The 27,664-nt window shown below is 42.4% G+C and overlaps 1 protein-coding gene across 3 annotated transcripts in view; it reads right to left on the reverse strand.

Annotated features, from left to right (window-relative positions):
- Positions 1 to 20,091, reverse strand: part of LOC148031806 (Zincin-like metalloproteases family protein) — a 164,119-nt gene extending 144,028 nt beyond the window's left edge. The window contains exons 1-4 of one of the 3 annotated variants that reach the window (XM_087685474.1): positions 19,816 to 20,085; positions 6,121 to 6,202; positions 5,738 to 5,790; positions 4,793 to 4,847 (exon numbers count right to left, since the gene is read on the reverse strand). In XM_087685474.1, the coding sequence (XP_087541600.1) occupies positions 4,793 to 4,847; positions 5,738 to 5,790; positions 6,121 to 6,202; positions 19,816 to 20,006 (381 nt within the window). In that variant the 5' untranslated portion in view covers positions 20,007 to 20,085. Of the gene's footprint in view, positions 1 to 4,792; positions 4,848 to 5,737; positions 5,791 to 6,120; positions 6,203 to 19,815 lie in introns of all 3 variants that reach the window. The other 2 variants (XM_087685475.1, XM_087685476.1) reach the window with 2 other exon arrangements.
- Between the last annotated feature and the right edge of the window lie 7,573 nt (positions 20,092 to 27,664).

Raw genomic sequence — 27,664 nt, forward strand, 5'->3', positions numbered from 1 at the left:
TCTCTCTTTATTTTTTTGTGAAGATAATTGAATTAAGTAGTAAATATTTACATCAGACCATCACGCTGTTAGCATTTGAGTCATCCCCTGGACAGGCTGTATTAGGGCTTCTGCACAGTTAGGGTTTGGTACAGCAGACAGATTACAGAGCCACGTCAGCAGCAGACAGAGTACAGTGCCACGTCAGCAGCCAGCCACATCAGCAGACTGCGCAGGTGCCACGTGGCAGCCTGCAGTGCAGTCGGACAGTTTTTTTGGCATTATTTTATTGCAGTCAGCTGCATTTAATGCAGCCGACCACCGACCTATTTATTTTATGCCTTTTATTTCTGCTTTATATAGCAGTCCTCCAGCACATTGTTGGTACATTATTCAGTGATTTCAGATTCTGATCTTGAGATCTGTTGGCTGAGACAGACTGTGCTCGAGCTGACGGAGATCGAGGTCATCAAGTCGGAGACATACGCAAATATTTCCTCTGCCCCCTTGTCTATTTCTGCACTCTTATACAGCATACTACACCGCAGATTTTCTGTGTTTACACAATCTCCTTTTCTCTCTCTCTCTCTCTCCTCTCTGTGTTTACTCTCTCTCAGTCTTTGTCCTACGCTTCCGCATCATTGCACTCTCTGACATGGTATCAGAGCAATGAAGATGGGCTTATTGAGGGCTGAACCTATCTGAAGAGGAGATTTCAGCACGACACAAGGCTACATTTCCAAGATTCGAGGGCAAGCGAGAGGGCTGCGCATCGGACCAAGGCTGAAGCGAGCGTGGGTGTGTGGGAAAGGAGTCTAATCGGTGAATTTGCTACAAGTTATTGCTGTTCGAAGGGGAGGACGGCTGTGTTTAAGGCCTTCCATTGCAGATTTTACCTTTTCATCGCCTTCGGCAGGTGAAGAAGGTTTGGGCAGCAGAGGAATCAGTCCTAGAAGGCTGCGTTTTCACAGTCAGAGGGGGCTGCTTTTGCGTTTGTGCAGGTATTGCAGGTTAACATGTCTACAGAGACTGATTTGGAGTTCCAGGCGATCATAGATAGGAAGGTGCCTATCCTACCGGCTCTTCCATCATATCAAAAGCTTGATGGTGACAATTACCGCATCTGGCGAGTGATGATGTTGGCCATTTTAGAGTCTTATGATTTGGCAGAACTAGTGATGGAGAAGATTAACAAGCCCTCAATGAGGGATAAGTCCAAACTCTCTTCCAATGCTCGTGCGGAGTTCACCAAGGCCCAGTCTCATTTGGACAAACCAAATGCTAGGATTCGATCTTTTCTGTTTCTGTCTTGCACCACAGCCGTGATAGCTCATATCAAGCACTTGGCAGTGGCTCGTGAGATATGACTGGAGCTCGACCAAATGTAAAACTAGATGACCCTGATGAAGAGGGTTTCTTTGGAGGTGCACATGAGGACTTTGTCCGTGAATAAGTCTTCTTCGCTTCGGAAATACATCTAGATGCAGGTTCAAAATGCAGGGAAGCCTATTTCCTCCGAAGACATGGCGATCGCTTTACTATCCCAGTTGCCGCCACGATTTGGTACTTTTTATTCCGCTTTTATTACATCAGGGCGGGAGTCGACTCTTCGATGGGAAGAGTTGGTTCCTATGGTCTTGGACCAGGAGGAACAATTGAAGGGACACAATGCTTCCAAATCGGAGGCATGTTAGCATTTGAGTCATCCCCTGGACAGGCTGTGTTAGGGTTTCTACACAGTTAGGGTTTGGTACAGCAGACAAATTACAGAGCCACGTCAACAGCAAACAGAGTACAGTGCCACGTCAGCAGCCAGCCACATTAACAGACTGCGAAGGTGCCACGTGGCAGCCTGCAGTGCAGTCGAACAGTTTTTTTGGCATTATTTTATTGCAGTCCGGATGCAGCCAACCTGTTTATTTTATGCCTTTTATTTCTGCTTTACATAGCAGTCCTCTAGCACATTGTTGGTACATTATTCAGTGATTTCAGATTCTGATCTTGAGATCTGTTGGTGGCTGAGACAGATTGTGCTCGGGCTGACAAAGATCGAGGTCATCAAGTCAGAGACATATACAAATATTTCCTCTGCCCCCTTGTGTATTTCTGCACTCTTATACAGCATACTACACCGCAAATTTTCTGCATTTACACTCTCCTTTTCTCTCTCTCTCTCTTCTCTATGTGTTCACTCTCTCTCAGTCTTTGTCCTACGCTTCCGCATTGCTGCACTCTAACACACGCTAGCATTCTCTCTATATCTCTTACTTTCTGTTACATCAGACCATCAGGTCATCAGGGAAAGTGACAAAAGACTATCAGGACTTTATCACAAAGAGAAAATCACACTACTGGTGTAGAGCAAACAATAGCCAGCGAGGGGGCAGCAATGTCAGGAACAACCAAGTCAACTGATATCATAGAAGAAATCTGCCATAGCACTAAACCTCGAATACGAGCCACATGACCGTGGATGCCCAAGACCGAATCAAAAATAAAGGCATTCCGAGTACGCCAAATATGCCACAAGGCAGTCCATCTAAGGAACTGGAACAGGCAGGATTAATCAGAATGCAAAGAAGGCACGGAGGGCAACTTTCCCATAATCCATGACCGGGATGTTATCCAAAGGTGAGTCGCCGAGAGCCACATGCGAGAAATAAAACACCAGATCTGTCAAGTCTTTGTCCGGCCAATCCAACAACCTAGAGGAGGCCAAGACCTCTCCTTGCAGTGAATTCGCCTCCTTGCAAATCTCAAGAGGGCGCCAAACTGAAAAATGTAAGATCTCCCGCTAGGATGCAATCAAATGAGAAAGGAGATATATTTGCGGGTTGGTAAGCAACCAAGTCAAACCAGAATGGGTGGACTTAATGGAGGCGGATATTTCAGAAGATGAAGTGAAAGAAGTGCTATCCCATCTACCCCGAAGGAAAAGCCTTGGCTGGGATGGGCTTCCTAATGAGCTGTTTTCAGCTAATGTGCAGCAACTTAAAGACCCATTGACTCACCTGTGTCAACAAGTGTGGAACTATGGTATCATGCTATTCGATTGGAAGATTGCTCTCATTCGGTTGTTGCCCAAGGTTTCCTCCCCAACCTCTTTGAAACAATGGAGACCTATTTCCGTTATGGGTTCATTATATAAAATTGCAGAAAGTTTTTCCGCACCTGGTTCATCCATGCCAATATGGTTTCATTAAAGGTCAGAATATCATGCATAACATCTTGAATGTTCAACTAGGAATTGACTATGCTAAAGCTTCAGGACAGCAAGTAGTTATGCTTCAGTTTGATATTGAGAAGGCATTTGATCACGTTAACTGGCCTTTTTTGCCGCAATTATTGTCTACAATGGGATTTGGCCCTCGCATGGTTTCTCTTATTGACACTATTGGTTAGGGAGCTGTGGCTCATATTGCTCTTAATGAAGGGATCACGGAAAAAATTACCTTATCTCGATCTCTTAGGCAAGGCTGCCCTCTCAGCCCTTTGTTGTTTGCTTTGGTCGCTCACCCGATGCTCTCATTGTTGGATAAGTTGGCTGAACAAGGCGAGATAGTTTGCTTGACTCTTCCCGGTGGTACTCTCAGATGGCCTCTCGGATTCATGACAAGTTCATGTACTAGAAATCTCAAAGTTGGCTTTTACATGTCAGACTGAAAGTTGCTCAAAGTATTATGATCAGTATGATATCGTTTTTTTTGCCATTGTTTCCCTGGACTAAGAAGTTCCTTTTGGAACTAGTTCAGCCTATCAGGTTTATGTTGTGGAAAAAGATGGGGAACTGGTTGGGTCAGGTTTGGATTTCGTGGCAGCATGTGACTACGCCTAAACGAATGGGAGGAGTAACTTTGTTGGATGTTAATTTGCATATGAAAGCCTTGAGGTTGGCCCTTTTGCAGATGTTATGTGTACAAAGTCATCTTTGGTCAGACATTGCAAAATTTTTCATTGAAAAGTTCATGGTAATACGGTTATTCATGCCTCCTGGTGGCATGTGCTCTCTCTCTCTCTCTCTCTCTCTCTCTCTCTCTCTCTCTCTCTCTAATGTGGCTAAAAATGATCCACCTGAGGATGCACATCTCGTACAATTTCAAGTTCACTGTGGTTTTGATGGATGACAGATCTATAAAAGCAGATTCTGATGCAGGAAGGAGATCTCCACCATTCAGCCAGTATGGGAGCCATCTCAAGCTATCAAACTTCTCGATCACCATATGCATGTTCAACAGCCATCAGATGATGACACTATAGTTAACGTGAATTGGACTCACAATGTGCAAATTGTTTCAATGAGTTGGTTCTAACAAAACAAGGGACTATCTGGTCCTTCCTCATGTGTCAAAGGTGCTTGCACAGCTTATCATATATAGGTGTTACTATGATGAAGAGTACATAAAACCTTTTTCTAAGGGTCAAGCAACCATGGAAGAGGAAAAGTGCCTCATTTAGGAATGTTAATATTTTTAATAACTGCTCAATACTTATTGTAAAGCAGCTCTTGGGCGGTATTATACTTCAATTTGAACCTTTGCCCTTTGATGAGAGCAAAGTTTTGCCATCTTTAACTTTTGTCTTTCACAGTCAGGATTGCAAAATGCTCAGTTAAAATATAGCTAAAAGGATGTATGCATATAAGAGCCAATATCAGATTTTTAGAGATACTTAAATGCTTGTATGAATTTTTGGCATGAAAATCTTGGGTTCAACATAGTGAATAGGAAAAACTGAACCCAGGTTTCAAACATGTATGGTTACAAGTACGCTCCACCAAATTGAAAACCGTGAAATGCAGGACCATGAAACTCACATGAAGATACTCGTACAGTTTCATGGAAGCCTGGCTAGCCTCTTGTACATACTCCCTGAATCAATATTGAAAGCTTACTTATGTCAGAAACTCACAAAAAGACAACACATACATTTATGGTGTGTTCGAACAGTAAGCAGTTAACTCAAAAAAGCACACAAGCAAAGTTTAAATCGCCCAGGATTCGCACTGTTTTTCAAGTAATTTAACATGCACATTGCAATTTACTTTGTCTTTGCAGCATGGACACAACACTAGTTAAAGCTGGTGTTTCAATTAAGTTAGCATGATCCATTTAGAATAGCAATTACACTAATTCAAACTCACTTCAAAGCAGGCACATTCTTCTGGTTTGCACAAGTAGATCAAGCCATACAAATAAACGAATAAAAACAAAACTTCAAATATCAACTGCTTCAATCCTCTTTTCAACAAATAAACCAGCTTGCTTATTAAATAAATTGTCAAGCCAAACACAGAATGGCTAAACTGTTTGAAAAAGTGACATCTATAGAAAGAGCATTTCTCTTCAGCAGAAAGCCCAATTTAATATAGCAAAGCCTGATAGAATTTGATGCACAATAATATGAACTCTTGTCTAGGGCTAAAGCATATCCACACATGGCCATACCAATGACAAATAAAGACCTAAGAAAAGCTACATTTTGGTAAGACATTGCACTTATCTGTGGGCAGATAAAACCCTCAAGTTGCTCTTTATCACAATAGTAACCAACTGGTATAACACACATAGGGAAAGAACGTTTCACAAGACTTGAGGAAGTTGTGGTAAAACTGCCGCCACGTGAGAACTGTAACTCAATATATATAAATCGTAGGAGAGAATCTTGGACACTTATTGTTACATCCAGGTTCACCAAACATTCTAATTGAAGTACAGGATGCAACATGCACTGACAGTCTACTAAATTATATGGAACTTACAAATCTGGATGAGTGTTCCGGCAAAGTTCAGCGGAATCTACCACTGCACATATCTGCTCCAAAAATACAGCAAGCCAGCATCCTTAAGTGGCCAGAAGTTGTATAACTAGACTATCATCTGATGCAGAAATTGCTTGACAAAAATACGAGATTTTATTCATGATCTGTCCCATTTTTAGCAAATGCAACTTCAAGTCCATAATATTGAAGAGACCAGTTACACATTATTTAGGTGTATAGTCTTGATGATTTCAATATTTTCTGAAAACTCGTGCTATTACCATTCCATCATCTGGAAAATGATGCTCTTAATCCTACCAGAGGTTACAAGTTATGTTGGTTTAGACTTTATGCAATGACAAACAGAATATTGAGTCTCTTACAGTATCTGAGAGGTCATCAAAAAGGCGTACTGTATCCATTGAAGGGGGTGTTTGTCTAATCATATCAATCAATTCCTCTGATCTGACACAGCATTCAAAGTTTACAGCATGAGATCCCACAACATGAACAATGGAAAGCCATGATGTATGTCAAAGCAAAACAAAGGCATACCACACAAGCTTTAGGAGAAGTTTGAAAGTGAAGGTCTAGAAACTGCAATGACAAAAACTGGAACTGGAAACTAGCTAAAAAAACAATCAACACGCTACACATCGTACTGGCAATCAGTCCTGTGTTATTTCCTCGTAGTTTTCATTTGAAAATAAGGGCAGTTGCCGCAATGAATTTTTTACAGACCCAGCCGTAGCAATATCTGTGCATGCAAAACATAACTTACACTGCCAATGGTATAGCAAAGAGCCAATCCTCCAGAATCTCTAGCATCAGATTCTGGAGTTCCACTTGAAGATCAGGGAGTAAATTCTTGTGGCCCATGCAAAGGTGATCTGGCTACTTGAAAGCACTGCTCAAAACCTGGTAGGCAGATCATGTCCAGGGGATAGGATAATAATGGGACTATGAAGAAAGCAGGCAAAAACAAGAAAATCTCTGAGACAAAGTGTTACGTCTGATGTGCTTAAATGCTGCCATACAAGAAACCAAACTTCTATAACTGTCTCTGCCCTGTTCCCTGCCGCTATAAGATCATGATTCTTGGACTTGTTTGTTGTTCAAAGTCTCAGTTAGAGATCATGCACTTTGTTATAAGTCAGGGGCTTATTATATAACAATTACATATAGCATGCTCAAAAAAGCAGAAGGGAAAAAGTTAAAACACAGTATGCAATGCATCACCAGTCATATGTAGTTTAGAAATTAAATAAATTGTTGCACAAGCAATCTACATGAAGAGCTTGAATATAGTCATGTACCATAAATATAGCCTTGTGTCAATTCTCTCACACACATCAAGGAATTTCACAATCAGACCCATATTTCCTTTTCAAGCCTCTAGGTCCACCCTTCAAGCAGAGAAGGTCAATCTCTTCAAGGAGACTTGTTGGATTCTGTCTTCCATGGGAACGCTATTAATCAAACCACCATGAGATCCAAACAGCTCCATCACCTGCTTAAGTGTTCAAGCAATGGCAGCAAGAAGTGGAAAAACTCCTAAACTCTTGAGAAACCATGTTGTAAGGAAATGATGGGGCAAACTGACAAAAACAGAGAGTGTATGACACACACAATTCAACGATGCTCACTCAAGAAGAGTGCATAAAAGTGAGAATGGTACAAAGGGGCCTCAAACCTTTGTGTCTAGAGGACTGGGCAGAGGTGAGCTGAGAGAGGTGTTGGAGATGCCAAGAACAGATCTGAGAGTGTCATACCCAAAACAGATCCCAAAGACAGAGGCTGTCCACCTGTGTGACATCGAGAGAGTGCTGCCTTGTTGCACAGAGATGTAGAAACAGAAAAAATGCAGCAGTATTGATGATGTGGCTCTCGATGTGCTGCCTTGTTGCACAGAGATGTAGAAACAGCAAAAATGCAGCAGTGTTGATGATGTGGCAAGAAGTGTGTCATACCCAAGATGGATCCCAAACAAAGAGGCTGTCCACCTGTGTGACATCGAGAGACTGTTACCTTGTTACACAGAGATGTAGAAACAGCAAAAATGCAGCAGTGTTCATGATGTGGCAGTCTCTGGAAACGGTCAAAGCAAGCAGCAACACCTTTGATGCAGGAAAGGCAGCCTTCTAGAGCTCTGGACAGCAGTCTTCTGGCCTCAGTCTGCTGGCGATGGCAGGCTGTCATCCAAACAGCAGCAGTTCCACCTATGTGCATGAGGATGATGACATGGCAGGCTGGCAATGGCACGTAGAGCAGTCAGGAAGCAAATGCAGCAGCTCAATGATGGCAATGCCTGTTTGTGATGGAAGGAGGGCTGGTGATAACTGTTTGGGGCTGACGGAGGGCTGATAAAGAGGGCAGCAACCTGCACGATGGACAATAATGCTGAGAGATGCAGTGGGAATGCCCAAGTCATGTCCTTTTGTAGGAGATCTTTGGACATGTGTCCACCACCAATAAAGGCCAATACTCCACCAACTTGACTTTCAAGTTGTCCTCAATTACCTTGAACTCCTAAAGCTCATGGTGGACATGGGCACCATCACAAGCCGCCTACACTCAGTCAAATGTGTTGAACGCTCAGATGCAAGGTCAAAATGTTGGAATTGGGGATCGAATCTAGGCACAAGACCCTACATCAACTCAGCTATGACTGTAGCATTGTGGTTCTTCCAAAAGTAGACTACCTTATATGAAGACCATTCAGGACCAAGTTGGGGTTCGTATCCTCGAACAACATCTCATAAGTATTGAGAATCCAATACATGCTGCATCGGGTTAGACTCCACCATAAAATTTGACCCATTGGAATGAGTCTTTTCATGAAATGCATTCTCCACATAGCAGCACAATGCGGATGAGGAGTGAGGTGGGGGATGTGTGAGAGGCAAAACATAATTGGACACTTTGTGGATCACCAATGTACTCAACATAGACACTCCAATATTTTGACCAAAAACAAAGCAATTGCCTCATAGGAGTAGCAAACTGTGAGGCCATGAGAAATCTGAGGGGCTTGATATGCTCAAGATGGATATTGTTGTGTTTGAGCTCCTTGGGATGCATGGCTTAGGAGGAAAACCCCCATCATTGTAGCACGCAGCTAAACGATAGGAATGATACCCACAATGTGCATAGGATCAACAAAAAATTAAATGAGAGAAAAGGGGGTGGGATGGGTGCACTTGGAATTGCACTAAAAGCAAACTCATTCTTTCACAGCATCCTTAAATGGTTCTCACTACTATTTCCTTGTCTTGGATGCTTATTCTCACTATATGTGGTCTATTTCGTAAACGAAAATCTGAGGTATCCCATGCTTTATTGCATAGGTGAGATTAGTGACTAATTAAATGGGTATCAATACAAGGACAACAAGGACTGACAATGGTGGTGATGTTGAGCTCAAAAATGCATTACAAACTGAAAATATTCAATTAGCTCTTTGAAACAGCCCCAAAACAGTAAACTACTAAACTTTACATTAAATTACCAAACTTTCCTAGAGAGTGTCTACATTCCATAAGACAAAACTCTAATTTTGGGAGGATCCACTTCTATAAAGAGAAGGCTGCCTGAACTCAGCCCATCCTTGTTTTTGCAGACCCCTCCATCAGCTGATGCCATCATCCACAACTACTGTCTACACCCCTCCATTGGTGGATACCTCAGTTTGTGGTGCAGCAAGCCATCGCCCAGCTCTTCTCTATCAGCCTTGACACATGTGCATGCCCCATTTACAGCTGTAGGCAACCTGTTTTCATCCCATCGGGATTTGGGAGCAGTTTGCAGTAGTTCCTTGCCTCTGCAAGCTACATTTTACAGTGCAGGTCATCCCTATGCAGCTGATCTCTGCACTCCATCAGTCGTCAATATCTACAAAGCATGCAGCAGGCTGCGTTTTCAGCATACTACTGCCATCTGGATCATTATGTCCCTCTTCTGCCTACTGCCCATCTTCTAGGGATGCATGCTGCAACTTGGGATCCTTCGATCTACTTAAGAGTATGTCACACTCGCCAACTCATCTCTGCCCTAGTCCATTCTGAGACACAAGAGTTCGAGGTTTTGTATTCACTCTGCATAGTGTGTTTACTGCATTGAGTATCCTATTCATTTATTTTTCATTTTTTCAATGTTCATCGTCTTTGAGTTACTCTTCAGCTCTATGTTCATCTATTTTCACAAGAGTTACTCTCCGGCTCATCTCTGCCCTAGTCCATTCAAAGACATGGGAGTTCGAGGTTTTGTACTCACTCTGCATTGTGTGTTTACTGCATTGAGCATCCTATTCATTCATTACTCATTCTTTAGTGTTCACTATCTTTGAGTAACTCTTCACCTTTGTTTTTCCAATCAAGCTTTGAACTTGTTTCAATCACACACTAAGACTAGTATGTCTTCAAGCACTAGAGGCACTCTATTGGTCCGCCAATCTTTAAGCTTTGGCCTAACAAATGCACCTCCAACTCATTGTCAAAATGTAGTGATTCACTATAACATACGTGCCCTAGGTAGACTAGAGGAGGCAATGTTGGTAGTTGTTCGAACATGTATCCACGAGCAACACCATTTGGATCCCATAGGATTCATGGATTTAGCCGGCCAAGATGTCTCCGATCTTTTTTGCAACAAAACCAAAGTGCCATTGCACTAGTTGGCAACTCTATTTTCAACAACAAAAAAAAGCGTATTGGAGTTCGTTACCATTTCACTAGAGAGGATGTGGGGCAAGGTAATATTCACTCTAAGTTCACACCTTCATCCAAGAAACACATGACATTTTGATGAAGCTGATCAACAGATTGATACTTGAGTACTTGGACTTTGGATTGGTTTCAATCCACCCTCCCTTGTTGTATTAGTTATATTTGGGCATTTGGGTAGGTGCCAAAGTGGGCAGTTGAGCAACATTTATGCTCCATTCAATTGTCTCAGGTCTTGTTCCTTGGCCTATTTATAGGTGCCTCCTCACCTTCCTTCATTCATTGTACACTTGCATTCATTAGAGGCACTTTGTTGGTCGCCATAGCTTGTGTGCTTTGCCTATTTTTTCATTCATTGAGTTTTTATGTTCTTACTTTCTTGTTGATCTCTTTCAGTGTTCAGTAGTTGGCATTTCTCTTGCTTTTGCATCTGTTTCTCTTTCTCACATGGTAGTAGATAGACCAAGAACTTGGTTCTAGTGCGCATGTTTTTGCTGTTCATGCAGTGACAAATCTGCTATAGGATGTGTTTGCTGGTCCCAACATTTCTCTTCAGTGTTTAGCTGCTGATACTCTGTCTATGTTGGACGACCTGCTGTTGCTGATGTGGCATCTGGTGGCGATTACTTCCAACATTCTGGTTGCTGTAAACTGATTTCTGACTACTGAACCATTGTGTTTGCTATCATGATCTTCTTTTTCAGCTTTCGTTGACCTTTTGTCTCACTTGCAGCAATGTTTACCCTTCTTTTATGTTTCCAGCTCTTCGTGATTTGATTGTAACTCATTGACCTTGTCTTGCCAGCTCTGGCGATCAGCCTGTTGACCTTGTTTTTGTCTCTTTTGATGTCACTAAGGCCAAGGCTACATTCTTTTCAGCTGTTCGTATTTCTTTTTATTCTTTTTCCATTTTGCTTAAGAGAGGGGTTCACATGTTGGTTGTCTGATTTGCGCTACACCTTCTTCAGTTTGTTCCTATTTCTTGTTTGTGTGTCGAAACTTCTTGCTTGAACTATTGAACCTTTGGTTTTGGGGCACATTGACCATCAATGCCCTAGGTAATCTCTCATACCTTTTCTTTGCTTCTCTCTTCATTTTGTCATTTAATGGCTCCCCTATGTTGGAACACTAACAAAAACACAAAGGCCCTAACTATTTAACGGGCTGTCCAATGTCCAACATTAAGTGGTAACATTTGCATTTTCAGTTTATGTGAATTTTATGCTTGCTGTAATTGTTGGTTAATCAAGTCATTACCACTGTTTCCAAGGAGCAAGACTGGTTTCACATGGTGATGGTTCCTAGGGGCTGCTTGTTTCCCCATCATTATATATTTCATTGTATTTGTCGCCCATGATCTGAAAGAGGGTGTTAGCAGGGGTATATGTCATGGGTTGTATTGGTTGTATTTGGGTATTTGGGTGGCATCGAGATGCAAACAGAAAATGATGCTAAGAAGAGAGTACATGAAAATAATGACCAAATCTTGCAAGCACCAAGAGAAGAAGTTGCACCCTCTTGCTACCCAAAGGTGGAAGGGAAAATCATTACGCCCCCTTTTCTCATCATGTTGATGTTAAAGGTGTGAACAAATGAAGAAATGAGCCATGGATCCACAAAGCATTAAAAGATGCATACAAACCACACAGGTTATGGCAATCACTAGAGTGCATCGAATCGCCCTTTCTTCAATGAAAGTAGATGTTCATAGCATGGAGAGATGTGTATAAACCACACGGGTTCTAGTGTCTACCAAAGTGCATTGAATCTCCCTTTCTCCAACAAATGCAAGCATTCAAAAGGTGCTTGGGCAAGTGAATGATTCCCACATGAGGGCACCGCTCAAGTGGCACCACTACATTTTGCATCCCATTTTGCAAAAGCTTAAGTTAGGGCTGGAGTTTACCTTGTTTGTTGTCCAATGTGTATGTATGTCAGAGTGCAGTGATGCGGAAGTGTAGGACACTGAGAGTGAAAACAGAGAGGAGAGAGAGAGAGAGAGAGAGAGAAAAGGAGACAGTGTAAACGCAGAAAATCTGTGGTATAGTATGTTGTGTAAGAGTGCAGAAATACACAAGGGGGCAGAGGAAATATCTACGTGTGTCTCCGACTTGATGACCCTGATCTCCGTCAGCCTGAGCACAGTCTGTATCACCCAACAGATCTCAAGATCAAAATCTGAAATCACTAAATAATGTGTAAACAATGTGCTGGAGGACTGCTATATAAAGCAGAAATAAAAGGCATAAAATAAACAAGTCAGCTGCTGCAATAAAATAATGCCTAAAAACAATCTGACTGCACTGCATGCTGCCACGTGGCACCTGCCCAGTCTGCAGCCTGTGCAGGGGATGACTCAAATGCTAACACCCCCTCTCAAATCCTGGACGAGGCATCAGACTGAGGGATCGGGAATGCTGCCGAAGAAAAGCCTGGGGAAGCGCCTTCGTAAACAAATCTGCAAGATTATCCTCCATCTTGCAATACTCCACATCAATGGTCCCATCCAGAAGCTTCTCCCGAATGAAATGATATTGAATCTCAATATGCTTCATCCGGGCATGGAATACGGGATTCCGTACTAAGGCAATGCAACTCTCATTGTCGCATTGCAGCAGAGTAGGACGAGTCTGGGGGCAGCCAAGCTCCTCCAACAATCTCCAAAGCCACACAACCTCACATGTGGTGGAAGACGCAGCCCGATACTCCGCCTCAGTAGAAGAAAGGGCTACCGTGGACTGCTTCTTACTACTCCAAGAGATAACACCTGTACCCAAGATAAAACAGTAGCCTGTTATAGACTGTCGGTGGTCCACATCGCCAACCCAATCCGAGTCACTCCAACCTCCAAGAACCAGATCTGAAGCATCTGTACCTGCGGGATAAGAAATCCCTAAGTCAGAAGTCCCTCTCAAATACCGAAGAATCCTTAGGGCAGTCTGCCAATGCACCTGTTTGGGTTCCGTCATGAACCCTGCCAAAAGACCCACAGCAAAACAAAGATCAACACGAGTGTTGAGAAGCCAAATCAAGGATCCAATCAACTGACGGTAGCGTGAAGCATCCATCACGGGAGAATCTGAGTGTGAAGTGGGCTTCCAAATCATCAACGTACAACACAAACAACGCATGACCAACCTTGAAAGTGTGCACATAAAGCTGCCGATCGGCCTTGGAGCACTGATATCCCAACGTCAACTGAAGAAACGAGTCCATCTTCTCATTCCATGCACGCGGAGCTTGCTTGAGGCCATACAAGGCCTTCTTCAACCTGTAAACTTTCCCATCCGAGGATCCAAAGCCAGGAGGCTGCTCAACATAGATCTCCTCCTGCAAGTCACCATTCAGAAAGGCCGACTTCACATCCAATTGATAAACAGGCCATCTCCTATGGCTAGCCAAGGCAAGAACAGCTCGAATAGTCACCATACGAGCAGTGGGGGCACAAGTATCATGGAAATCAATGATTGGGCACTAAGCAAAGCCTTTAGCAACAAGGCGAGCCTTGTGCTTGTCCAAAGAACCATCGCTAAGGTACTTGGTCTTGAAGACCCACTTGACACCAATCACCTTCTTGTGAGAGGAATGAGGCACAAGAGACCAAGTGCCATTCCTCTCAATAGCCTCCAACTCGGCTTCCATGGCCTTCCGCCAATGATCAGACTGCAAAGTCTCCTTCACTGAAGTGGGCTCTCGATCCTGCATAACACAGGTCAGTAAACAATAGTTGGAGCAGACAAGCTCCAAAGAATGTGCCCGATTCCTCCGTGACCTCCACGGTCCATCCTGCGGTTCCTACTCCTCAGGTACCCCCTCAATCTCTCAATCTCGGAGTGTGTCACAGGTCCAACAAGGAGGAGGACGAACCTCTCCCCGTCGCTCTCCATCTGCTGAAGACTCAGGAACATCCACCAGTGAAAACTCCTCGGGGGTGGCCGGTGGAAGAGAAGACTCTGAATCCGAAGAAGAATCTCCATCAAGAGGCTCTGGCTCCAAGGAAACTGTCTCGGGAGCCCAACTCTCCCCTAGATCTCCAAGGGCAGGATGCTCCTCACCCTTCTCTATGGTCGGTACTTCCACAAACCGCACATCTCGACTTATGTAGACATCCCACTTAACGGGATCAAACAAACGATAACTTTGGGATTGGGAGCTATAGCCAACAAAAACCTGTCGTCAAGAAGCCACCTCGAACTTATTATGCTACGTCTTCGAAATGTGCACATAAGCGTCACACCCAAAGATCTTGAAATAAGAGACATCAAGCTTAGTCCTGAAGTAAGTCTCAAAAGGTGTCATCCTGTCAACGGCCGAAGTGGGAGATAGATTAAGGATATGAATTGCAGTAGCCACTACCTCGGCCCACAGAAACTGAGGTGTCTATCGGTGCTCCATCATGGTGGGTGCCATCTCGATCACACTTCGATTCTTCCGCTCCAAAATGCCATTCTCTTGGGGAGTGTTGGTGTTAGCAAACTCCTGGTAAATGCCCCTATCTGCATAAAAACGAGCAAACTCATTAGATATAAATTCACCTCCCTTGTCTCAATGCAAGGTCTTCAATCGCCAGCCAAAACGGTTCTCCTCAAATAGAAGCCAATCCTTGAAATGAGAGAAAGCCTCCGACTTCAAAGTCAAGAAATAGGCCCAAGTCATCCTGTTGTAGTCATCTACAATCAACATGAAGTACAAGCTCCCCTTCAAGGACTCAGTCCTCATTGGGCCACAAAGATCCGTAGATACAAGCTCCATGCGTGAAGTAGACCTCCTAGAAGCTTTGTTGGGAATCGCATCCCGATGCAATTTCCCACGAATGCAGGAGACACATGACTGATGGCCCACCACTATGTCTGGAAAGCCTTGGACAAACGACCCTTGCGACGCCTTCCAAAGGTACTCGTAGTTCAAGTGGCCAAACCGAGTATGCCATAACTGAGAAGTAAGAAGAAGAGAAGTAAGAGCTGAAGAAGACTTCAATTTGTAGACTCCATTCTCCTCATACCTTGTAGAGAGAACCTTTCTCGATCCACGATCAAGGACTCAAACAGTATCACTGTCAAACTCCACCAAGAGGCCAAGAGCACAAATCTTATGAACCGAAAGTAAATGATACCGCAATCCTGGCACATGCAACATCTCAAAGGTGTAGATACCACCATGTCCATCTAAAATAAGCTGCATCTCACCCCGCACAGCAATAGACACATAAGAGCTGTCTCCAATGAGAATCTGCCCACACGAAGGTCACAAATGGGCAACACCAACGGAAGGAGTCGTGTGCCGTGAGGCCCCATTGTCCACAATCCACTCTCGAGCGTAGGGAGCTGTCATCACAGTATCAGAAGTTGTCAGTATAGAGTCTTCAATGACTGCTAAGTGTAGAAAAGCAACTGATGAGGGTGAGCCACCACTCCAGAGTCCTTCGTGTCCTTCTTCTTGGTATCCTCCAGTGACCGGCCTTTCCACAAATATGGCAAGTCAATTCCTTCTCCTTGTCCTTCTTGGATTTGTTGTCCTCCTTCTTCTTCTTTTGGTCCTTCCCCTTCTTCTGAGAGGCTTGACCAACCAATGCTTCCGATTTGGAAGCATTCTGTCCCTTCATTTGTTCCTTCTAGTCCAAGACCATAGGAACCAACTCTTCCCACCGAAGAGTCGACTCCCGCCCTGAAGCAATAAGAGCGGAATAAAAAGTATCGAATCGTGGCAGCAACTGGGATAGTAAAGTGATCGCCATCCCTTCGGAGGAAATAGGCTTCCCCGCATTTTGAACGTGCATCTGAAGCTGCCAAAGCTTGTTGATGTGTTCCCAAAGCGAAGAAGACTTATTCACAGACAAATTCCGCATCTGCACCTCCAAAGAAACCCTCTTCATTAGGGTCATCCAATTATACATATGGTCGAGCTCTAGCCATATCTCACGAACCACTGTCAAGTGCTCAATGTGAGCTATCACGGCTGTGGTGCAAGACAGAAACAGAAAAGATCAAATCTTGGCATTCAATTTGTCCCAATGAGATTAGGCCTTGGTCAGCTTCGCACGAGCATTGGAAGAGAGTTTGGACTTATCCCTCACCAAGGGCCTATTAATCTCCTCTATCACCAGTTCCGCCAAATCATTAGACTCTAAAATGGCCAACATCATCACCTGCCAGATGCAGTAATTGTCACCATCAAGCTTTTGATCCGTTGGAAAAGCCAATAGGACAGGCACCTTCCTGTCCATGATCGCCTGGAACTCCAAATCAGTCTCTATAGACATGTTAACCTGCAATACCTGCACAAACACAAAAGCAACCCCCTCTAACTGTGAAAACGCAGCCTTCTAGGACTGATTCCTCCGCTGCCCAAACCTTCTTCACCTGCTGGAGGCGATGAAAAGGTAAAATCTGCAATAGAAGGCCTCAAACGCAACCTTCCTCCCGTTCGAACAACAATAACCTGCAGCAAATTTACCAATTAGACTCCTTTCCCACACGCCCACGCTCGCTTCAACCTTGATCCGATGCGCAACCCTCCCACTCGCCCTCGAAACCTGGAAATGCAGCCTTGTGTCGCGCTAAAATCTCCTCTTCAAATAGGTTCAGTCCTCAGTCAGTCCATCTTCACCACTCTGATACCATGCCAGAGTGCAACGATGCGGAAGCATAGGACAAAGACTGAGAGAGTGAACACAGAGAGGGGGAGAGAGAGAGAGAGAGAAAGAGAGAGAAAAGAAGATAGTGTAAACGCAGAAAATCTGCGGTGTAGTATGTTGTATAAGAGTGCAGAAATACACAAGGGGACAGAGGAAATATCTGCGTATGTCTCCGACTTGATGACCTTGATCTCCGTAAGCCTGAGCACAGTCTGTCTTAGCCAACAGATCTCAAGATCAGAATCTAAAATCATTGAATAATGTGTAAACAATGTGCTGGAGGATTGCTATATAAAGCAAAAATAAAAGGCATAAAATAAATAGGTCGGCTGCATTAAAATAATGCCTAAAAACAGTCTGACTGCACTGCAGGCCGCCACGTGGCACCTGCGCAGTCTGCAGCCTGTCCAGGGGATGACTCAAATGCTAACATATGCATGAGAGTCGAAGACCCAGGGGAGGGAAATTGAAGGATAAATGCCATAAAAGGCCTCAAAGGGGTCTAAGGATCATTGAAGTTAGCTTGTTGGTCAAACTGTACAACACCGTCTTAACCATATGTGCTTCAACAATTCGGTTGCAAAGAGCATGAACTATGCCGCTTTAATCATAGTTCAATTCCTACCCTCAACCACTCCATTTTGGAGTTGGAGTTGGTTGAAGTGAGCTAGTGTGACATGCTTGCGATAAAAACTCAAAAGCGTTTGTGAGAGATACACTCACCTGTAAAGAGATACTCGAGCACCAAAGATAAACACGTGTATGATAAAACACAAAGTGAGAACAGAAGAGAATTGGCCTTGATGGGTGGTATGGCGAATCTGTATATGGCCATGATTAAGCAGAAAAATGTTGGTGCTATCAACACATACTTCGTAAAGCAAATATTTTTAAAAGCTTCAAAAATCATCTAAACAACAAGGGAGGGGGGGGGATTTTAAGTTGTGAGGCACACCCCTCCTAACTTAATAAACTTTTCATGTTTTGAAATGTATTGTCTCTCTCTTTCTCTAGCTTTCCTCACTCTCTTTTTACAATACTATTTTGCATGACTTTTTTTTTGTGAGCTTTTTGATGAAACTGATGAGTTTTTTCCTAGAAGTAAGGACATAGAAATTGGAGTGTGTTTGTTTCATTGAACAACCAGACATGGCAAGGAATTGCTAACAAAGAGAGTATTGATCTATGATCGCCGTGTTGATTGCATAGTCAAGCCACACATGGTTCATGTAAAGGCTCATCTTCAATATTACAGAAATATTGTAAGGTATGCTCACCTTGATGGCCAATCCAGTGTCCTCTAATGTGTAAGCGTACTCTAGCTCTCAAGTTCCTTGTGTCAATTATTTCTTTTATTGAACTAAATTTTGTGCGCGAGCGTGTGTGTGTGTGTGTGTGTGTGTGTGTGTGTGTGTGTGTGTGTGTGTGTGTTGTAAGTTTATGTTCATTGCCCGATAGATCAAATGTACAAGCCAATTTCACATTTCGTTACGCAACCTATATACGATTCACTCATCCTCACTTTCATTGTATTAGATCACATCCATCTAGACAAAGTGAGACTAGAGATACTCTTGGTCATCTCACATGTTATCGCCTATGTAGTTTGTACGATATACTTGTGTCTTGTATTATGGTTTCCATTACATGTTTATTCATTGTTGAGTCTTGTTTTCTCTCTTTCACTATTCATTCTTCTCAATGTTCAAGACTTGTGATTCTTCAACTTCCATTGCTCATTCTCCCACATGCAAGGCAAAGCATATCCTTGAGAGACTGAAATATCAAAGATTCTTCCCATAACATATTTTGAGCACATTCTTAGTAGATTCATTGAGTATTATACATCTTTTGAGAGATGGAAAATAGAGCGGTTGTTATAGCAAAAGAATCGAAGGTCTGTAAATACTATGGAATTGTAGGATTGTGCTTACTTACACACACAATACCCTTGAGGCAAGAGCCACGCTAGATGGAGAAGCAACCAAGAACATCTTGTGTGTAACTTGTCAATAAAATGGCTCACAAATGTGACCCAGCTAAGAAGTGGAGCAACTAAGATGTCAAGTGCTTGAGGGACTGGAAGACGTAACCTTGTGGTTAATAGTGGAGTTTTACACACTAGACTACCTATTGTTAGAAGCGATACCATGTCATTTGAGGTAACCTACTCAAAACAAGCTTCATAAAGGAAGATAATCACAAGTTTTTTCCTCAAATAAGTCACAAGGGGAGGGGCCTTTCCTTTGTACATTATAGAGCGAGACAAGAACCACTTGGGCATTGCTTTCATGCATACAGGGGATAGCTTGCAAGCCAAATGAAGAAGGAAGCTTGATCACACTTAAGTCCTGCTCCTCAATCCAGGAGGAAACTCAAGTGTTTAAGTGGAAAAAAGCCCCAACTCGATGAACACATATATACGCACATGTATCCAATACTTGAATCCACAACCTCACGATTATGAGCCCTAACTTCGACGGTTAGGGGGGCGTCACCTTCGGTTAGATTACTACGTAGTCACACTCTTATAACTATATTTCAGGAAGCATCCAACACATACCAAGCTAACCTAACTTTCCCAAAACTCCCAAGGGCAAATCCTACAGAATGGCACGCAATGAAAAGAAGAAGCTAACAAGTAAGATTAAGTTCAATTCACCGCTACATTCCACTCTTGCATTCTGTTCTTTGAGCTCTGGTCATTTGATGGGGATGCGCACCTGCGAATGGCCGTCTGAGCAAACTCTTGGAAGCCTTTGGCGGACTTCAGCACATCGTAGCCATATAGTCCTGTCGGGCGCTGTCTGTCAACTCCAACAGCTTGAGTTTGGAAAGGCCGGGAGACAGGCAAAGATGGCGCAGCAGCTCTGCTGATTTTGATGAACGTCCCGGCACCCCAGCGAGGTGCCATGGTCGAGAGAGTTCTCTCGAGTTGTTCACGTTCAAATGATTCGAGTCTGTCCCCTGGGAGGGATTGTAAAAGTACTTAAGAGCCCAGCAAGCATGATTGTACCCTATAATCATGATTATACCCTATAAGAATAAGACTATAAGACTTCAGCTAAGTATTGAGCTGAGACTGATGCACGCACAAGAGGCGTGGGCCCTGGCATGTGTGGCTCGCCTAACAAAGTGTTGTTGACACATAGGCAAAGAAGGACCCCATGCTACTTTACCCTTACAATAGTGCCCAAGGTGATAGAGTGGGACGTATTGCTTATACATATGCAACTGCTTGATGGACCCCACCCAGGTCGTTGTGGCGACGAGTGGCATTCACCTAGATATGAGGAGAGAGAAGGCAAGATCATGGAGAGAGAATGCGTCTTAACATTGATCATCCAATGTACAAGTAGAACGTGAGTAATGATTTTGGTGAGTCTATAGAGCACCCCTTAGAACCATGCCACATGCAAGTTATTATGACTTGCTAGAATGGTGATGGTCACCGTAGTCAGAGTAAGTGCAACCTCCATTATGAGCTGTTGACTTTAACTTTAGACTTCATGGTACTTCACAAAGTGAACTAAGCAACCCTTTGCTTATTGCTTAGGTCACATGTTTGATTTTATGTAATCCATCCCCTTTTGCCCATTTTCTCTCTCTTAGATACGGCTTTCTCCCTCCTTGTCCCTACCTAATATGAAATGCAGTTGTCGACTTGGAAATTTGAGTGTGAATAAGGAGTTGTCATGTTAATAGTGTAAGAAAATAAGGCTAAACAAAATACAAGAATTTTGTAAGCAAGTGATGAACTAAGAATATGAATAATCAAAAACTTTAATTATTGTAGATGATTACAATAGATAGGTGTGGTACGAGTCAAAACCACTCTTTTCTATATGCACAGCCTTTGCTCCCGTCTATTTCCTTTGTGCTACCAAATCTTTCTAACAGAAGCACACAGTAAGGAAGCATGCACCCAACCACCATCCAGTGTTGAATTTGGGACCTACTAGGTGAATGTGTTGCTCATAAATGCCTTCTCCTCATATGGGGGGCTCACAAAGATAGATTCTATAATTACCTACCTAGTTATATGAGGGGTGGAGCATTGATCTGAACAAATAGCACACACAAGTCAATCAACTTGTGTATATCTTACTCTCAATGGTGGTACTCCCTTTATGTTGATTTTTTTTAGCCATTACAAAGTCAAAGTTTTTGTTAGTTGTATCCACGTGAATTTTGATGACCCCTTTGCCAATACAAGCAAAGTCTATTTGCACAAGGATTGGCCTTGACTCTAAGGGCTTACCAAAAATAAGCATGACTTTGTGAGCATATTTGTGTTGTAGGAGGGGAAAGAAATATGCACACTATACAATATGCTCAATATTAACATTGCTCGTTCAATGTGTAGGAGAGAAAATTTCCAATAAGTAAATAACTAGAAGAGACATGACTACTTGGGATCTTTAAGAAAATAATTGCCACGGGATGATATGTTGGATGAACTTGAGATTTAATATTACATTAACTTACAATGTATAACTCACTCCTTTTTTTGGGGGAGAGAGAGAGAGAGAGAGAGAGAGAGAGAGAGAGAGTGTGTGTGTGTGTGTGTGTGTGTGTGTGTGTGTGTGAGAGCAGGTTTGAGTTGAAAGATCTGATGTTTGCCTTCTTCCATGTTCTTCTGATTAGCCTTTCATGGCCATCTTGCTGCTCACTTTACTTTTTGTCATTTGTCATTAGTAAGCCCCTCTTAGGCTAACATGGTCTTGGATTCTCTTGATTGATCTCAACAAATCTCAATCCCCTCAATCTTGACCTCCTATTGTCACAAATGATCACATGATCAATGCCAATGTAGATCAACTACTCAAACCTTTATACATTTATAGTTCCTTAGCTCGCCATTTGTCACTAGCAATGATTAGAGATAATTCCTAGCCCCTCTAGCATGCAAAATATGTTTTTATGAAACACAATGTACTTTTGAAAGTTGTTCAATATAAATAGAGGTAGAAACAAGCATGTAGTCTACAATTATTAAAGAAGGGAGAAACAACATTACATCTTATATTAACATGTGAGACAAAGGAAGACACATACATGGGAAGGGAGATTTGCTAAATAATTTTTTTGGAGAGTGTAAAAATACCTCTCACATTTTTAAATATTTCAAAGTATTCTTAAAGTACACAAAGAAATCCCAAAATGCCCCTCATATTTTGAGATTCTCAATATGCCCTCAAAGAAAATTGCCAAATGCCCCTAAATTTTCAAGAAACTCCCAAGGTATACAAGGCTATCACATTGACATATTGTCATGAAACATGTCCCTTTGAAAAGTAAAATCAAAACTTTGAAACTTTATCACAAAAGTAGGACAAGGGAGACAATAACTCATAACATGCTGGAGATAGATGTTCAATCAACAATGGGAGCTTTATGACATCAAGTAGTATATACTAGATGGTTAAACTCAAAGCACATAAACAACTTTTCTATTTGAGTCAATTCTCAATTGAAATATAAAGCTTTCTTGGACATTTATGAGGTTCAATCTTATAAATGATAAGAAGTGTTAGCAATCTCTTCATCTAAATCCAAAACAGGATTAAGACTCTAAAGCAAGTATCACAATAAGCATGCAAATCATACCCCTTACATGTATACCATTGCATGTTCTTTATTTTGAAGAGGATGGAGACAATATCATTAGCATGTGGTGAGCACTACAAGATAAGGCCTTATACCGACATTAAAAGCGACGAAGATGTAAATAAAGAAATTTTCCCACGGCATCGCAAAAAGCGTCGTTATTGGCGACGCCATAGAACAGTCGGTATTAGCGTCATTATTAGCATCACTATTTGCATCGCTATTAGTAACGCTGATACCGACGCAAATAACGATGCTGATAATGATGCTTTGCAATGTTAATAATGACGTGTGCAGTAAATAACGACGCAGTAACGCTGATACCACCGCAAATAACGATGCTGATAATGATACTTTGCGACGCTAATAACGACGCCAATAATGACGCGTGCAGTAAATTTGCGACACTAATAGCGACGGTAAGAAGGGAAAAAAATGCATATAGCACTATGTGCTTTATTTGGGCCATACAAAATAGTTTATGCACTATGTACAATGCTCGTGTAAATAAAAACAAAGTGTACTTAAATCATAACATTGATACATGAAATAAATACATGATCGCATAATGAAAGCAACTGGTACAATCATGGCAAGATATCACTACTACATAGAAAATGTCTACACAGATCACGTGATCAAAAAAGAAGGGTGTGTGAGCTCCAGGGATCCGAGGGCGAGCTATAGATCATCACCATCCGAAAGCTTGTCCCGTCACAAAGGAGCATCAAATGGACTCTGCAAAAAAAGAAACAACTACACATCAGTCCACCATACAATAATGCATTCTAATTAAACATGGTAACTACGAACAAGAAAGATGAGTGACTTACATGGCTGCTGCGTCCATACAATTGGTCGATCAATGCAGTGAGATCGTGTCTCTCTCCATATCGAGTCTCAAGGCCGATTGGATCGCGATTTGTAATGGAGTGCTGCAAAGAAAATAAAATAGTAATTGTTAGAAATATCATTGTTAGTACAAAGAATATTATAAAAAAATAAGCAAGCAAAATAAAAGAAAAACTTACAAAGTCATCCAGATATGTACTGCAGCTGCCACTCCAAAGATGATGGACCACTCCGGCCTCTAGTCATGCCATCGCCGTCTCGCGCTGCTATCTCTAACGTCCTAGAGAATCTGTAGCCTCCTCCCTCAATCGACGCCAGTCGTCTATGTCTAGCCACTCGGGCTTTGCATCCCCACTCTTGAGTGCCTTACGTGCATCCGATCGTCTGTATGACATATATGCACGCATGCACTCCATCATCCAACCCATAGAAAACCTATCTGCTGCGGCTAGTACCGGAAACTCCTCATGCAAGGTTGCTACTATGTAGTCCTTGCTCCCCTCTGGTATGTTTTTCCAATGATCCAAGATGTTGTGCCGAAAAACTTGTTGGCACAACTCTCTCATGCGAGCCATCACCCTCCTCCCCTCATCATTCATGATGATGACTCATGACCTATCATCTACAAGGTAGGCATACCCCTCCGGGGTATGCCTAAGATGGGTCCTCTCCCACCTGCGACCACGCTCCTGGGCATATCCAGGAGACCCATGTACATCTAGTATACCGATCGGGGTAGTATCTATCGGAGTAGCACCCCTAGGGGTGCCACCTGCGGACGGCTGAGCAAAAGCCGAAGTGACTGGAGTAGACGTCCCCACAGGTGTGACAAATCCCGAAGGTGACACAACTCTAATAGAACGACGAGACAGAGACACTGCGTCCGTGCCTCCACAGCAACCACCTAAGCCATGCTCTCCGAAACCGCACGAGAGCGAGGAGTAGCACCTATATCCCGAGCCGACCGCGAGCTCACTGTATCCGAATCTTTGCAGCATCCCCTTGACCCTGAAGCACTCCCTCCATTTGGCCCAAGTCTGGAGCGTCGACCTCGTTTGCTCGAAACTAAAGCATCTAATCACTCCGAAGTAGATCTAATAGAGCGGCCTGACGATGTTCGAGACAGCTCCTGGTCTGCCATGTCTCTGAATCTCGCCATCTGATTTGGAGACATGCGTGTGAAGATATCTTGCAACTCCTCATCGCTCATCCCTCGACTCATCTTGATGATATCAGTATCTACAAAGGTCACCTGCACAGACAAAAAATGATATTAGCATAATCAATTTAAATCATACAAAGCATAGTAATATAAATCTTTGAAAAATGATATTACTCAAAATGCATATCTTATGTATCCTTATAAGCGATTCGTCAACGAATTGAGTAAGTGGATGCTCCAAGTATGAAGTATCCTATGGTCCCATGTCAATCTCTTGATACAACTTGGCATAAACTAGAAGGTCGATAGACATGTCACCACAAAAGGATGAGTCCACCTCGTTCTCAAAGAATTCTTGGACTCGTGTATTTCCATCATTGTTACCCGATGCTGGCTCCTCTACAAGCTCCAAGCTTTCAGTGGCCTCCACCCCTTGCAATATCGACCCCTCTATTTGCATATTGTCCTCATCTATGCTCGGAACATCGCTTTAATCATATACTCTCGAACTTTGGGGAGCTGAAGGTATAACATACCACCATTGAGGTTGTCGGGGGTTTGGATAGAAGATCGCATGTTCACAAACACATACAAGAGAGATTTAACTATTGTGACATGTACCATGTCGTAATACAATTAACAAACAAATGAGTTCATGTACCTATTCACAATGGGCCGATAATATAAAGGTGTCGCGCAAATCCATCCATTTTTTTTCGGAATCTATTTCAAAAAATCCAGATGGACCTTGTCGAACTGTTGCTCCAGCTCCTTCAAGTACCACTTTGAACCACTGCACATTGAATAGTATCATGGAGAAGCTATGGTAATCCACCGTAATAATACTTTGCAAGTTTCCAAAATACTCTATCTTATATATAACTGTGTTTGGATCCATTGTCGTTGTTGGCTCTCTTGCTCGAACCTTGCCATGATACCACAGTCTATTGTGGAGCGCATTTTGTCAATATGCTCCACGCGAAAATGCCGTCCTCGTGACCACGCTGCACTATATATTTTGTACTGTACATTGAAACACTCAATTAGTTGTCGTATATAAAATATAGATACAACAAACCCTAAATACGCTATCACCTTTGGACTACATCCCCTCGAGAATTCCCACTCCTTAGTTGAGACCTCCGCCCCTTCGCGAGACGTTGCGGTCAAAGCTCCATGCAACCATCACGTTGACATAAACCGCGGCATCTCCTCCATGCCCTCGGGATATTGAATCGGTCGATGGTGCGTACTACGTCAAAATTCAGATCGTACTTTCTCTTGATCTTGCCTAGCTTGCTGGTACTTGGCGCGAGCCACGCCTCCATATAGCCATGGTGCAACATACAAAAGCGATTCACTTTCTCCTCCATTGTAGCATCCATTTTTTTTTCTATCCCATTTCCAACCACCACATCTCCAGTTAGTCTATCATCGTTCTTCAACAACCATAGCATACTATTGCCTGGATCCACCATTGGTAGTCATTGTGAAATATGCACTAGCACCTCAGACACCAACGAACCTTCAGCAACTCTACCTTCTAACCGAGCTCGTTGTCGCACAAAGCCTTTTAGGGTTTTCATGAAGCAGTCCATGAAGAACATCCATCGCGTATGAATAGGTCCAGCAATCTCCACTTCGTCTTTTTGTATATGGTATTCAATTAGCTTGCGAGTACAATGCATGATTGATATTAACTTTTCTTACCGTTTGCTGAAAATCCAAGATCGCCTAATCAATTATCTTAGATTGAAACTCGCCGAAGCATCGTACATGTTCTATAGACAATCGATGTTTTCGTCTAATTGCCAGCTTACATTGAGAGCAAGGACATGGGACACGTTGATTAAGATACGCCTCGCGATCTTGAACATCAAGACCTTCAATGTTTTCCATTTTGTCTACGTTATGATAAACAATTTGTTTTTGTTATCATTCTTTTTTTCTGTCTTAAATTGTTTGAGAAGGGATTTCTTCTCTTGTAACTCAGAAAAAATTAGTGTATGTAAAGTCTGCACCCACCCACCCACAAATTAGCGTATGTTGGTCTCGTGGTGTTGCACCGGACCTCATCGGACCTCGCCACCACTCTCTCTTTGTTTTTTATCCATTCATTATCTCCTCTCCTTCCATCTCTCTCTCTTTCTTTCTCTTTCTTTATTATGTTGTATGTTTACTCCCTCTCTTTCATTCCTTCTTCCTTTTTCTCTTCCTCCCCCTCTCTCATTTTCTTTAACAAAACATATCTCTCTCTCTACTACTACAACAACAACAACAAATAAGAAAACTAGACAACAATAAACAAGAAAACAAAAAAAAAACTATTACAACAACAACAACAATAACAACAAACAAACAAGAAAACCACCACTACTACTATAACCACGACTACAACAACTACGACCACGACAACGACTACGATGACAATGACGACGACGACCACCACCACCACCACCACCACCACTATAATAAACAAGAAAATAAGAAAAAACTACTACTACTACCACTACTACAACAACAACAACAAATAAGAAAACTAGACAACAATAAACAAGAAAATTAAAAAAACAATTACTACTACAACAACAACAACAACAAATAAGAAAACTAGATAGCAATAAACAAGAAAACAAAAAAAACTATTACTACTACTACTACAACAACAAACAAGAAAACCAGTACTACCACTACAACCACGACTATGACCACGACCATGACTATGACTACGACAACGACTACCACTACCACTACCACTACCACTATAATAAACAAGAAAATAAGAAAAAACAACAACAATTACTACTACTACAATAACAACAAACAAGAAAATAAGAAAAGCTACTACTACTACTACAAAAAAAATAAGAAAACTAAACAATAATAAACAAGAAAAGAAAAAAAACTATTACTACTACAACAACAACACCAAATAAGAAAACAATAAC

Source organism: Lygodium microphyllum, chromosome 9, assembly GCF_053477565.2.
Source record: "Lygodium microphyllum isolate KBCC chromosome 9, Lygodium_microphyllum_v1.1.10, whole genome shotgun sequence".
In the NCBI taxonomy this organism is placed as follows: Eukaryota; Viridiplantae; Streptophyta; class Polypodiopsida; order Schizaeales; family Lygodiaceae; genus Lygodium; species Lygodium microphyllum.